General features: G+C 37.9%; 1 protein-coding gene across 2 annotated transcripts; it reads left to right on the top strand.

Moving 5' to 3' along the window:
- The first annotated feature begins 271 nt into the window (after nucleotides 1-271).
- Nucleotides 272-14,579, top strand: CCT8 (chaperonin containing TCP1 subunit 8). Of its 2 annotated transcripts, none has more exons than XM_004264495.4 (15): nucleotides 272-428; nucleotides 2,825-2,915; nucleotides 3,647-3,726; nucleotides 5,175-5,324; nucleotides 5,792-5,972; nucleotides 6,085-6,146; nucleotides 7,052-7,189; nucleotides 8,346-8,524; nucleotides 9,246-9,312; nucleotides 9,390-9,477; nucleotides 9,567-9,682; nucleotides 10,456-10,527; nucleotides 10,608-10,772; nucleotides 11,089-11,208; nucleotides 14,352-14,579. In XM_004264495.4, the coding sequence occupies exons 1-15, from the start codon at nucleotides 369-371 to the stop codon at nucleotides 14,427-14,429; spliced, it is 1,647 nt and encodes a 548-aa protein (XP_004264543.1). In that variant the 5' UTR covers nucleotides 272-368; the 3' UTR covers nucleotides 14,430-14,579. The 2 variants fall into 2 exon arrangements, with proteins under 2 accessions (XP_004264543.1, XP_049565682.1); XM_049709725.1 differs by lacking the exon at nucleotides 14,352-14,579 and adding an exon at nucleotides 13,934-14,302.
- The last annotated feature ends 431 nt before the right edge of the window (nucleotides 14,580-15,010 follow it).

Below are 15,010 nucleotides of genomic sequence, written 5' to 3'. Positions count from 1 at the left end.
TGGCTTCCAGGTCAGAACCAGCAGAATTCAAACGTCCAGAGCACCGAGCCTAGTCAAAGGGAAAAATCGCCAGCGTGCCACAACGGCCCGGCTGGCTGCGCGTGCGTCGGCCGGAAGACAGATGGCGCGCTCCGCGACCCGCCCGATCGATCGACCAGATCGAGGATCGTCAAGTCAGTTCTGACTGCTCAAAGTGCTCCTTCTCGCGAGGCTTCAGTCCAGGCGGCTGGGGGAAGGGGCGGACTCGGCTGGAGAGAGAGGAGGAGCGTGAAGCCGCCGCACGCTGCGTTCCCAGGAGGCTGTGCGCGCTCCTCGCTTTCTCCCGGATAGTCTGAGCGGGCGCGTGAACTGCTCCGTGCGTAGTGGTCATGGCTCTCCACGTCCCCAAGGCCCCGGGCTTTGCCCAGATGCTCAAGGAGGGAGCGAAGGTAAGGAAAGGAGAAAGGAGGAGTGAGGTGGGAGAGTCGGCGTAGGGCAGCGGCGGCCGCGGCGAAGGAGAAGGGTGTACTAACGGGCCGGGCGTGCTCCCCCGACACTGCGGTCGGAGGGAGAGAAGATTCCAGAAAGGGAGGTGTTCTCGGGAGGGCTCTGCCGCGGAGGCCCGCGGGCATTTTGGTTCTTTACGGACGCCGGGGAGGGTCGAGCGGGCAGAGACGGCGAGTGGGGGACGAGGCCGCAGACACCGCGTTCTGTACTTGGTTGTCGGACAGATGTAAGGCCGCTCCTGCATTTTATCTCCATCCGTAAAACGGGGGTGATGAGTCTCTCCTTTAGAAGGCGACACAGGTGAAACAACGTAGGTGAAATTGCTTTGGGAACTGCGAAGCCGATTGCCACAGTTCGGGGAGTGGGTGGTGCTGCGGTTAAGAGAGGGACAAAGGCCTGTCTTGGCAACTTTTTTCTGGATGAGAAACAGCAGGCTCCCCATTTAGTTCGCAGAAGCAGTGCGTTATAGTAGGATAAACAGTGGTTACAATGCGAATGGATTCTGGTCGCAACTTAGGTTAGCTAGCTTGATGTAAAACTTATCCCTCTGGGTCTTGCTTTTCTCATTATTAAATTGAGCAGATTGGACAAAAAGGGTTGTAACGATCACAGTTGTAACCCACAAGGTAAGTGACACCCTGGCCTAAATAAAACTGCTTTGTTTTATGGCGAGATCTTGGACGTAATTTCAGAAGCTTAGTTTTTTAAAAATATCTTAAAGCACTACTGATAAATGTGTCTCTTGTGTTCAAATGGTAGTGTTCCTTTATTTGTCCCCCATATTTTCTGTGCTTAGTTAAAGGTATGTAGATACTGTGGTTCCATTTATGGTAACAGGTGTAGGGAACTAGGTTCTTGTTGGCATGATGCACTTTTGGGATGTTGTGAATATAGTAAATATCAAGGTTTAATGTAAATATTGGTGAAAGAGCTTCGCTGAAAATGACATTGCTCACTTTTTTAAAAGGCTGAAGAACGTCCATGGTTTTTATTTTTCTGAAGCAGAAATAATAAATGGCCAAATGAACAAAAAGGATAATTTCAAATAATGATAAAGGAAATAAAATCTGCCTCTAAAAAAAAAATTAAAAAGGAAGGGTTGGGGTAGATAGAACAATTAAGATGTTCAGGAAAGAACTCTCAGCTCTGTGCTTAGTGGCCAAGATTAAAGGCAGAAGTGTTCCAGGCTGAGGGACCAGTGAGTACAAAGACCCTGAGGATGGAATGAGTGTCACCTGCTAAAAAGAAAGCAAGAAAGGTAATAGGGCTGAAGCTTACCAACGGAACGGTAAGAGATGAATTGAGAAGAGTTGTCGGCAAGGGTTAGAATGTGCCTACACATTTATCCCTGACAGGGGCTTTACATTTTTTCCTAAGTGATGGGAAGTCATTAAAGGGTTTGACAGGATCTAATTTATGATCAGAGATGACTGTTCCTCAGAGAATGGGGATGGGGGAAAAACAACGTAAGGCAGGAGATCTTTAGAACAGTATTGTCTGTCTGCTGTGATGGAAGTGTTCTATATCAGGACTGTCCAGTATGGTACCCACTAGTCACAAGTAGCTGCTGGGCACTTGAGTTGTGCCTAGTGCAATTGAGGGACTGAATTTTTAATTAATTACTTAAAATTTAAATAGCCACTTGTGGCAAGTGGCTACTCTCTTGGGCAAAGCAGCTCTAGAAAAATGTTCACATGAACAGTAGGCTCTTGAAATTTATCTGAGACCACAGGTAAATTCTAAGTCTAAAAGAAGTCCAGTGTAAAACTTGAGAATTTTAGTACTGTGACCAATTCAGCAGTTTTCAATGTGTACATGTTGGAATTATATTGCAGTTCAAATGAGCATTCAAAATCTGTATGCTTTGGTTCCTAAAATTTTATGAGGCAGATATGTTAATTCCCAGTGAACATAGAACTGCTGGTTTTACAATGCTCAGGTTTTAACACAATAAATATTCATGACCACATTTCAACTTTTAGAAAGTACTGATAAACTCTGAAAAGGTATTTTTATCTGCAAGAGCTCATTTGCTTTCTCTAATCAATCTTAGCACTCTTCCCTGCACTTTTCACTACATTTTTTAAAAATTACAGGTTTTATGTTTTGATGTGTAAGTAGGTACCTGTGGTCCCTAAAAGTGTCTTGCTTTATTCATTCAACTAGTGGACAAATCTGTGGATCATTTGTGAATACCAAGCATCATACTTTACGTATATAAATCTTGCTTGATAGTTTTAACAATCCTCTGAAACAGGTACTATTATATTACCCCATTTTACAGATGAAGAAATTATTGAGATCACTGTCCTGCCTAATCAGAAGTTTTTTTTGACAGCATTTTTCAGGGTTGGAAGAGGCTGTGTACAGGAACATACAGGCTTGCAAGGAGCTTGCCCAGACAACTCGTACAGCATATGGACCAAATGGTAATTTCTAAATTCATGTTTTAAAAGATACAGTACTGTAATAGAATTTTGTGCACTAGCTCTTTCAAACTTGTTCTGAGGATATTATATGTAAATTGAGAGTTTTCGCCATAATATAGTATGGCCTTGAAATTTATTTCATAGCTCAGTGACACCAGTACAGTGTTTCTAATCTTTAGTCAGCAATTCATATCTTTTTAGAAAAGTTGGAATCCAAATGTTACGTTTTGTCCTATTGAGAGGATAGAAAAGTTATAGTGCTTTCACCATTGAGGCAGTACCTAGTGTTCACGGTTGTAGATGTGGAACAGATCTTTTACATAGAGCGACATTATAATTTAAGGGAGAAAAATTCTCTATTGTCTCCTACCATCGACTGAATTAATTGATACAGATTTATGGAATAAGCAAAAAAATAAGTGTACTTTTAAATAGATTATTTTAGTCTTTGTACATGTTAATATGCTGTGTTGATTGAATAAAAATATGACAAAATTGGCATCCTTGCTAATAAACATTATCAGAGATTAAAAAGGAAAGAGTACAGGTGTGCAGTCAGGCAAAGCCATAGGGCTATGAGATAACCTTAAAGAATAGATAATATGTTTTGAGTTCTTACAAAGTTGTTTTTAGGAATGGATATAAATTTATATTTCTTGACTAGATTTTCCCAGTATTTGGAGAAGGGTTTGAGTAATAATGGATTTCTTTTTCTAATTGTTATTTTTGAGGAATGAACAAAATGATTATCAACCACCTGGAGAAGTTGTTTGTGACAAATGATGCAGCAACTGTTTTAAGAGAGCTAGAAGTAAGTTATTTCTTTAAAAAAGCCAAGAAATGTTTTGGTGACATCAAAAATTCAGTATATTTTAATGTAAAAGAACCTTTATTTCAAATTGAATAATAAGGGATTTTTTTATTCCCAACTTGAAAATTCATTATACAGATTTTCCTGATTATAAAGAGTCCTCTTTATGTTTAACATCTTAGCAACTCAAATTTTAAATCTCCTAAATTATTAATTTATGGAATGATTGGTTGTGATAAAAAATATATTTGCTCATAATCATATCAAATTGAATATGTTGTCTTGTTCTGTAGAGTGTAACACTGAAGTGAATTATTCCATAATGTAGAAACATCTGATACTTGAAAATAGTGGTGTGTTTTTTTTTTAATTGTCTTTGTGAAGATAAAACAATCAGTTTGTGGAATTTTGCTTTGTTCACCTGCAGTTTTGATGTTATAGAATCTGTAGAATAGATGCTGCCAGCCGAGGTATGAGGACAGCCTGGCACCTGAACACATAGAGCACCATTCCTCAGCCAGCTGCTAATTGAAGCATATGTTCAATCTCAGGGAATTTTCTTGAACTTAGCTCTTAAAGCACCAGAGCTTAATGCTTTTAGAACTCCATAGATAAGTTAACATTTCTTCAACTTCTTAAATAACAGTATAGTCTTGAAGTAATAATATTGAACAAAACAAATTTAATTCCACAAGATATTTATAGAGGGGCTTATTGTGAATGTGAATGTTGTACTCTATGATGTTCTCAGGAGTTGTTCAAGTGTGATGGGGATACTGTCCTCATAATAAACTATAATGTCAGCTTTTTAGTTTTCTCAGTGCTATCAGCTGTTACTCTGATTATTTTTTAAAAAGCATCTAAATCCTAAGAAACGATCACTTAAAATTTTGATATGCTGTTTTTAAGAAATGTTTTATATTCCCCTCCTTTTAAACCATAATTGATAACCCCTTACAAAAAGAATACATAAAAATTGAGACTTGTGATGAAGTTAAATGACATCTATTTTAGCACTTCTGAAGCCTTTTTTAAAAGTGCCTTAGGTTTAGTGGTTGGAATTACTTTGTTTTTTAATTTAGTGAATATATAATAAAGTTATGAACCTTATGTATGCAGGTGTACATACTGGGTGACTGACCATTAAAAGAAAGTGCCTGTGAAGTTATTTTCATTTATGGTGATGCATTTGTGTTCATAGGCCTAGGTGGACTTGGATTGTCTTCTTGTGACTACACTATAAGTAGTGTGTAGCAGTGTGATCACATGAGTTACCTGTCTGACAGGTAACTGTTACTTGTCAGACAGTTACCTGTCTGTCTGACAGGTATCACCCATAGGGAGATTGGAGTCTATTAATTTAAGAAGAAATGGAAATGAACAATTTTATTTTGCTTTAAGGATCAAATGTTTTAGCTTGATATTCAAATTCAAACCCCTTCTGTCAGGTACAGCATCCTGCTGCAAAAATGATTGTAATGGCCTCTCACATGCAAGAGCAAGAGGTTGGAGATGGCACAAACTTTGTTCTGGTTTTTGCTGGAGCTCTTCTAGAATTAGCTGAAGAGCTTCTGAGACTCGGCCTGTCAGTTTCAGAGGTGAGTGTTCATTTTATAATCTACCCCTGTTTCATATTTGCTTATGTATATATACCTACTAAATAAAAGTCATTAGTAATAGCTGATTTTGAGCAGTTTTCTCTGTGCCAGGCATTGTAGTACATATGCTTCACATGCAGTATCTCATTCTATCCTTACAAGAACCCTATGAGTGGGGCCTATTAGAAGTAATCCTGTTTTGTTTCAGATAAGGAAAGTGAGCCTTAAGTTAGAAAAACCTTGCGCAAGTAGCTAGTGATGGCAGTTAGGATTCAAATTTGGGCTCTCACCAAAGCCTGCACCCTTAAATAGTAGGCTGTGCCGTGAATGTTATTCTGGAAGTGTGCTTTGTTTTTTTCTATTGAAAATAAAGATTGGTATTCATTGGGTTACCAAAATAAGCTACCTTATTAAGTCATGTCAAAATTACATCTTTTGAAGAAACATTTTTGCTTTTTACATTTAAGGTCATAGAAGGTTATGAAATAGCCTGCAAAAAAGCCCATGAGATTCTTCCTGACTTGGTGTGTTGTTCTGCAAAAAATCTTCGGGATGTTGATGAAGTGTCATCTCTACTTCATACCTCCATAATGAGTAAACAATATGGTAATGAAGCATTTCTGGCCAAACTTATTGCTCAGGCATGTGGTGAGTAAATATCAGTAAATGAAAAGATCCAAAATTAAAATGTCTTAATGTGATTAAGATATTTTCTCTGTTGTCCCAATATATCTTTTGATATGTCTCGTTTTCTTAACAGTATCTATTTTTCCTGACTCTGGCCACTTCAATGTTGATAACATCAGAGTTTGTAAGATTCTGGTAAGTTTAGAAAATGCATTAATGTTATCTAGATAGATCAGATTTTTTTTTTGCAAAAAAAAAAAAAGTCTGTTAATCTAAATTTTATCTTGTGGGTTTTAGGCACTTAGGACTTCCTGCCTTTGTTGTAGCATTTGGATATTGCTAGATTGTAATACTACCACTTGTTAAATTTAAAAGAATATCAACGTATTATCTTCTTAAGTCATCATTTTTCCATGATAGCTGGAAGGTTGAGAATAGTGCATAAACAAAATATTATTTGCAATCTTGATATATGCTGACTTATAAAAATGAGCTTAGAAGGCAATTTTTAATGAGGTTCAAGTTTTTCTGTTGCTCTATAATAGTAAAATTCATACTTTTAATATTTAAAGAGTATGTATTTGATAAAAATATTGTGCTTGATGCAGTAAAACCTATAACTGTAGTGATTTTACACATGGGATTGTTAATGTAGCTGAGTTTAGCTTACATTAGTACATGTGTTAGCTGTAAATGTGTGTGTATTAATATACGTGCTGGGTGTTTTCTGACTTTATCCATGCACTGCCTTCCCCTTCGCCATTACATGGTAAGCTTGTGAAATCAGAAACTTGGCTTTGATCCCTATTCTGCCTGGTACATTGGTACAGAGTGAGTGAATGGCTTAGAGCAGTTATTCTTTGATTCTTCCCAGTACACTGAAGGACCCCCGTCCATAACAGTGGCTCGTTGCCACAGTGATTCCTGCATTGAGCAGACTGGTATGCTTTATGTCCACCACCCTACTCATCCCCAGGAGTCACTGCCTTTATATATTATATTATTTAGAAATGAATATTTTTGGTGCATGCAGAATCAACAAATTAGCCCTGATGTTATTTTCATGAAATCACTGGTGATTTTGATATCCAACTCCTTAGGGCTCTGGTATCCATTCCTCTTCAGTATTGCATGGCATGGTTTTTAAGAAGGAAACTGAAGGTGATGTAACATCTGTCAAAGATGCAAAAATAGCAGTGTACTCTTGTCCTTTTGATGGAATGATAACAGAAACTAAGGTATGTAGATTTCAGAACCTTAAAGGTAAAAATTTGCGGTTATCCTTTCAGATAGTTTTAATGATTCTAAAATTTTGAGGTAGAGTTACCTCTTAATCCAGTGAATACTGCATAATTATTGAAAATTGCCGGGTCATGTTTATTTTTTAATCAGACTTATATTTGAATATCTAATTCAAATACTAAGTACAAAACTTGGAACATTAGATGATGACAGTATTGTTTATATTCTAATAAACAGCTCTTGACTTCTAGTAGAACTTACACAATTCAGCAGGTTAAATGTTCAGTGAAGAAAATGAGTGTGTGCTGTTCATTAAAATTTTTTTAATAACAAATTTATTTTTATTTTTGGCTGTGTTGGGTCTTCATTGCCGCGTGCGGGCTTTCTCTACTTGCGGCGAGCAGGGGCTACTCTTCATTGTGGTGCACAGGCCTCTCATTGCGGTGGCTTCCCTCGTTGCGGAGCATGGGCTCTAGGTGTGTGGGCTCAGTAGTTGCGGCTCCCGGGCTCTAGAGCGCAGGCTCAGTAGTTGTGGTTCACGGGCTTAGTTGCTCCTTGGCATGTGGGATCTTCCCGGACCAGGGCTCGAACCCGTGTCCCCTGCATTGGCAGGCGGATTCTTAACCCTTGCACCACCAGGGAAGTCCCTGAAGTTTGTTTTTAAAAACACATGTTAAGAAGTTTGAAGTATATGTTTATAGGTCACTGTTGATTGCATCCCTAGAATTCTTGAAATCTGAGTTGTGGACGGTTTTTGAAGTTTTGCAGGGGTGGGGTGGGGTGGGGCTGGTCACTTAGTCCACGTTTTAGAAAAAGTTTGAGAACCACAACATTCTTTTGGTTGACATTCATCAGAAGACAGATGTCAGGATACCTGTCTAACATCTAAAAGTACAGTGTATTTCTCCAGTTTTTCCATCAAAGTGCCTGTCAAAGAGCAAATGCATCAGTGTTGGGGGCAGGGGCATTGGTCTAGGAACAAGCTGAATTTGTTAATTTCATACAAATTTTGTATTCTGCTTCATGTTTATGTTTATCTTCATATTTTTCTCCCAAATCTTTAAATTATTTCTTCAGTAAAGTGTTATTCTGTGACTTTGAACAGCAACGTGGTGAAATGGTTTTAAAGAAAATCCTCACTTATTTTGCTAGGGAACGGTATTGATAAAGACTGCTGAAGAATTGATGAATTTTAGTAAGGGAGAAGAAAACCTCATGGATACGCAAGTCAGAGCTATTGCTGGTAGTGGTGCAAATGTCGTCGTAACAGGTGGCAAAGTGGCAGACATGGCTCTTCATTATGCAAACAAATACAATATCATGTTGGTGAGGTAAGAGGGGACTGCATTCTATTAACCTGGATTGTAAATGGCTTTGAGTGGTGAAACACCGAGCAGATAAATTCAACACAACATGAAGACTGTTAAAAGGGGGAAAGTATGAGGTATTTGATTGCATGGCAAGAGGACTTAACTTGATCTAGGGGAACAGGAAGCAGATCTGAGAAAACTTACCTTTAGGCCGAGAGCTGAAGGACCAGTTAGCAGATGTTAATTGAAGAGGGAGAGGGAGGAGCTTAAGAGACCAGACACAGACCTGGTACACACTGCCAGCTGGAGCGTGGGGTCAGGAACATAGCTTTAAATTTATGAACACGTTTGTGGCTTACACTAGACGGTTCACCCACCCGTTCCCACCTCTCTGAGCACGTAATATAACGTGCAGAGTAAATCACTCTTCTCCTCACAGAATGTGCAGTTGCCCAAAGTAAAGCAAAAGTTTTCTGTGTACCAGGGCTTCCTTAGTATTTCAGAACTATGAACCCTTGACATCCTAAGGAGACTGGAACTCTCCCAGTTCTTGAATAATGCCCTAAACACCTGTGACTGGATTGCACAGTGCAGTCCAGACCCATTCTGAGCTTGAACCTTCAGGGTCAAAAGAAGGTGACCTGAGGCCCAATGTACAGTTTCCTGTTTAATCTCTTGTGTTTTACTTTGGTATCTCATGGAATTAAAACTTCTGTTAAGGTCTTTGTTTTGTTTTTTAAAGGCTGAACTCAAAATGGGATCTCAGAAGATTATGTAAAACAGTTGGTGCTACAGCTCTTCCTAGATTGGTATGTATTTTGGACAATATTAAAAGAGAGTTGAACCTATTTGAATTATTTTTATTACAAGAGTCATTTTTTTGCAGACTCCTCCTGTCCTTGAAGAAATGGGACATTGTGACAGTGTTTACCTCTCAGAGGTTGGAGATACGCAGGTGGTGGTTTTTAAGCATGGTAAGTAGTAGTGGTAAACTATATGTATGTGAAGTGTGGGGAGTTCATTTGCTTTTACTAATCCCCAAATATATTTAATTTATTGACAGAAAAGGAAGATGGTGCCATTTCTACCATAGTGCTTCGAGGCTCTACAGACAATCTGATGGATGATATAGAGAGGGCAGTAGATGATGGTGTTAATACTTTCAAAGTTCTCACAAGGGTCAGTATCAGCATTCATCTTAATTTAGTATTTGTAAATCCTCAAAAACACAGTTGGCAGACATTCTGAGAACTTGAAAATGAATGGCTTGTGTAAAGCAAAGCACCTTCCTCCTTAAGGCTCCACTTAAGTATTTGTTGCTGATGAATTTTCTAAAATGAAATGAAAAGGAGTAAATAGCAAATCAAGGCTTCTTCTTTTTTTTTTTTTCCTGCGGTACACGGGCCTTTCACTGTTGTGGCCTCTCCTGCCGCGGAGCACAGGCTCCGGACGCGCAGACCCAGCGGCCACGGCCCACAGGCCCAGCTGCTCCGCGGCATGCAGGATCCTCCCGGACTGGGGCATGAACCCGCGTCCCCTGCATGGGCAGGGGGACTCAACCACTGCGCCACCAGGGAAGCCCAAGACTTTTTTTTTTATATATAACTGTTTTAAAGAGATGGTTTATGGTGGTTTTCAATTATAATATACCTTCAGTTGCTTCAGCACTATTCTTAGGGCTATATCTGGAAATACAGATAACCACATAGTGATGTTCCCATTCTTAACTTTGGTCCTTTTTCGTATACCAGACACTATGGTGCAGTAAGGTAATTTGTTCAAATCACGCCATTTTTATGACATTCATAATTGGAATTTGAATTTTATAAAACTTGTAATTGAATCTGATTAAAACCTCTAGTCTGGTGGAGTACTGGAATCTGAAAAGATTTAGAAAACTGGAAATTGCTTCTTGGTGACTTCTGTTGTTTTTTTTAAACTACGTATTATAGGATAAACGTCTTGTACCTGGAGGTGGAGCAACAGAAATTGAGTTAGCCAAACAGATCACATCGTATGGAGAGGTATATGGCTTTCTATGTACAAACTGACTTTGTTGTCATTGTTCGAATAAAATTGAGTAATAAGCACATTTTTGTTTTAGACATGTCCTGGACTTGAACAGTATGCCATTAAGAAGTTTGCTGAGGCATTTGAAGCTATTCCCCGGGCACTGGCGGAAAACTCTGGAGTTAAGGCCAATGAAGTAATCTCTAAACTTTATGCAGTACATCAAGAAGGAAATAAAAATGTTGGATTAGATATTGAGGTATTTGAAAAAAACACTATGAACTTGTTTTATTTTGTGAATGCACAACCTAAAAATAGACGTATGAAGTTTAAAAGGAAAATCAGAAAATGTTCTGATTTGTGAACAAATGATTTTCATAACAGTTAGCTTTTTCATAGTTTATCTGATAGAGAATTTAGTATTTTATTAAAATTTGTTTTATAGTGTAGATGAGGTAGTACTTTTTCCTAGCTACTTATTCTAGTTTTATTTAAGTAGCCATGTTTCTATTGAGTACAGATATTTTCACATAAACATTTAAAGTGAAAGAATAAAAATAGTTTTGTGTTGACAGGCTGAAGTTCCTGCTGTAAAGGACATGTTGGAAGCTGGTGTTCTAGATACTTACCTAGGAAAATACTGGGCTATCAAACTGGCTACTAATGCTGCTGTCACTGTACTTAGAGTGGATCAGGTGAGTGAGAAGTGAAATTTTGATCTTTAAAAATACTAATTTTTATGTAGTTGGAAGTATATTTTCATGGAACTAGAACATAGCACAGTTCTCATTCTATTCAAAGTACCCCCCCCCAAAAATTGTTTTAATTCTATTACAGTTTTAAATTGTTTTGAATGTATTTCAGCTAATTTAAAATGAAGATTTTGCCAGTGAAAGAATCCTTTGCCATTTGGGAACTGGAGTGGGTAAAATCTGATAGAGATTCATAGTTTTCAAGACTTTTTAGACTAAGAACGCCTTTGTACACATAATCTAGAGAGGAAATTTAAGATGGAATATGGAAGGGCCATAAAGATCTGAGGCGGATATTGCAGACTACAGTATTCCCTCCCTTATATGCAGTTTTACTTTCTGTGGTTTCAGTTTACCCACAGGTCACCTGCAATCCTAGAATATAAGAAAGAAAATCCTAGAAATAAGTAATTCATAAATTTTAAATTGTGTGCCATTGTAAGTATACTATGTGATGAAATCTCACACTGTCCTGGTCCAGGACGTGAATCATCTCTTCGTCCAGCATATCCACGCTGTGTGCACTGTCTGTTAGCCATTTCGATTATCAGGTCAACATATTTTACTTACTGGTCCCAAAGTGCAAGAGTAGTGATGCTACCAATCAGATATTCTCTTATTGTGCCTAATTTATATATTTTATCATAGGTATGTATGTATGGGGAAAAGCACAGATACAGGGTTCATTACTATGCTCAGTTTCAGGCATCCACTGGGATTCTTGGAAGGCATCTAAGGGGGAACTACTGGGGAACTACTGTACCACCTTCAAGGAAGTGTGGAGATGATAGGACCTGGCATTTAAATTTTTTTCTTCTGTGACAGATTATGTCTTGGGGTACTAAGATCTTAAGGTATAAAAAATCATAGTATTTCTGCCAATATTTTTGAGGAATTATGGCAGAGAAGAAAAGTGGTGACTACTTTGGATTCACAGATAAACCAGAATTCATAGTTTTTCAAAAAGGTGTTTTCTAAACTTAATGAAATGTATTTTCCTACAAAATTCTAGAAGTGATTATTAACCAATGAATAATTTTTAAATACTGAGTAGAAAATTTTAATTGCTAGGGGCACAGTATAAATCCATTAAATGAAAATCATGCCAAATTAATAGAAGCAAGTTTTAGGTAGAAATGGAAAGGAAATTAGACTTATTCTCAGATCGGTTGGTTGTAATTATAGCAAAACAAATTTCACTTCGGTAAAGGAAGAACTTTTTCTTAGGTAAGATGACCAAAAATGGAACCTGGAGATCCAGTTTCAACACATTGAAAATAATCAGAGACTGGATATCTATGTACTGGATTTATTAATAGTGTATTTTTATATCAGTGCCTCAAATAGTTTTTAGTGGAAGAATATGTTTTTGGAGTTTTTAAACAAGGATAATGTTTAAATGCCTTAAGGAAATGTTTGTTCTATAAGTTAACATGTGGCTAAGAATAAAAAGGAGGACCAAAAGTATAAGGGGACAGGAGAAGCTAAGTAGACTGAAGCATGAGGTAAGCAGAAATTCTAATAGTAGAAGGTCCTAAGGAACTTTTTGAATGTCAGTGTCCAAGCAAGACAGTAATGTTAATAACACAAGTAAGTGCCTTGGTCACACAGGTACTTCTGAATTTCGGTTTTAAACTGGGAAGGCTGTGTTTTGTTTTACCCTAGGGGAGGATGTTCATTGTTATGTGCCCTTAGCACTCTGTACATGAAATATGTATCTGAAGAACCCATCCAACTGTCTAATGAACACTCTTCAATATAGTTGTACCTATTTTGCATAGTACATATTCTGGAAAAGGACTTGTAAATCAAGTTTTAAGCATTGGAAAATGTAGTAGGGCTGGATTAATCTTGTTCAAGTGTTTATTTCACTAGTTCTCAAATTGCCTCCTAGTCAATAGCATCAACATCACTAAAGAACTTAATAAAAATACAAATTCCCAGACCCACTGAGTGAAACTCTGGAAAGAATCAGTCTGTTTTAAATAAGCCCTTCAGGTGATTGTGATGCCCACTAAAGTTTGAGAACTGTTTTTAGGTACTTTTTTCTTAAACTATACTTGGGTTCTAAAATTATACTTACTGCCTTTAATTCAATCTGAATTTATCCTCATTTGGTAAAATGTTCCTCCAAGAATTTCAGGTTAGGTTTCTTTATGAAAGCAGCTTCTGAAAAGGGGTGGGAAATCTATTGAAGGTGAAGATATTTTACGGTTTGTGTTGCATGAGACTCAAGCCAAACCCCTTGATGTTATACAGAAAGATCTCTTAATTATAAATTTGGGAAGCAGTGAATACTGTATCCAATTTTGAGATTTAGAATGTATATCAGAGTTTTACAGTTCTACTGTGGGGAAAGCCAACTGACTTTAACTTCTCCCCAATTTATTTGAGCCCAAAGCTACCACGCACCCCCAACACCTTTTTTTTTTTTTTTTTTTTTTGCCCAAACATAAATCCTTTAAACATGCTATATGATTATACTTGGAAAATGCTGGATTAGTGCATTCTAGATAAATGAGGCTTCTAGCATGTTTCCAGGCAACTAGGTGCTTGGATTTTTTCGTTTATGAACACACATTTCCTGTATTTGAATGGCTCTCATTTATAGGTACTAGAAAATGTCATTGTTGAACTTTATATATATTTTACGTATCGACCACTTTAGATTATAATGGCAAAACTGGCAGGTGGACCTAAAGCTTCTAAACCACAAGGAAATTGGGATAAAGATGGTTGGCAAGACGAATCTCATATATAAATAGCAAATCAGGTGCCAAACTGACTGATTTATGCCAGTGATGCATGCAGATATTTTTCACATTCCGAGCATTGGGTTGTTGAAGTGCATGTCTTAGAATGCCCCTCGCTAATGTGTGTGACTTTTGTTGCTATTAATGTCCACAAAAGCGGAAAACTCACCTGCTGGACAATAACAATATGCTAGTGTTTCATATGCAGTGTAATAACAGATTGTTCATTGGTGATGATTGCCTAATAATGAAGCAGGGTAACAGAGAAATATTCTTTCTCTTCACTCTGGAGCTTGAGTTTATAAGTATACTCGTGTGGATTTTGTTTTGCAGATCATCATGGCAAAACCAGCCGGTGGGCCCAAGCCTCCAAGTGGGAAGAAAGACTGGGATGATGACCAAAATGACTGAATGGCTAGATTTTTACTGTAGGTGAAGGTTGTGTTTGTAGTAGTACTCTAGGAATTGCCTGATGTTTTCATATTCTCCTAAATTAAGAAGTGTTTTGTGTATCTTGTATTCTCGGCTGGATGATACAATAAACATGTTGTTACTATCAAAGCCTCTTTGTCTGAGGACCACTGTTCTTGGATCTGGATGACCTGTTTTGTCTCAACCTTGTTAATGAAATGAACTGTGGCACTTGAGGCAAGTCACCTAAGTTATGAGGGGCCTGTTGGCAATATAAATATGGCCTGCTGCCTGTTTTTATACATAAGTTTTATTGGAACACAGCCATGATCAGGTATATTTATATATTGCCTATGGCTGCTTTTTACAAGGGAATGGCAGAGTTGCATAGCTGTGACAGAGACCAAGTGGCCTTCAAGGCCTAACACATTTAGGCCTTGACATTTACTTAGGCCTAAGACATTTACTACCTATAGGAAGTCTGTCAGTCCCTGGACTAGATGTATTTTTTCACAGCTCTGAAAATCCTAAGACTGAGGTGACTTGTTTCAGTAACATTAAATGATGTGTTAAATAGCTGA

The sequence above is a fragment of the Orcinus orca genome, chromosome 5, assembly GCF_937001465.1.
Source record: "Orcinus orca chromosome 5, mOrcOrc1.1, whole genome shotgun sequence".
In the NCBI taxonomy this organism is placed as follows: Eukaryota; Metazoa; Chordata; class Mammalia; order Artiodactyla; family Delphinidae; genus Orcinus; species Orcinus orca.
The sequence above is the reverse complement of the archived record's forward strand: the minus strand, read 5'-3'. Positions and strand labels throughout refer to the sequence as shown.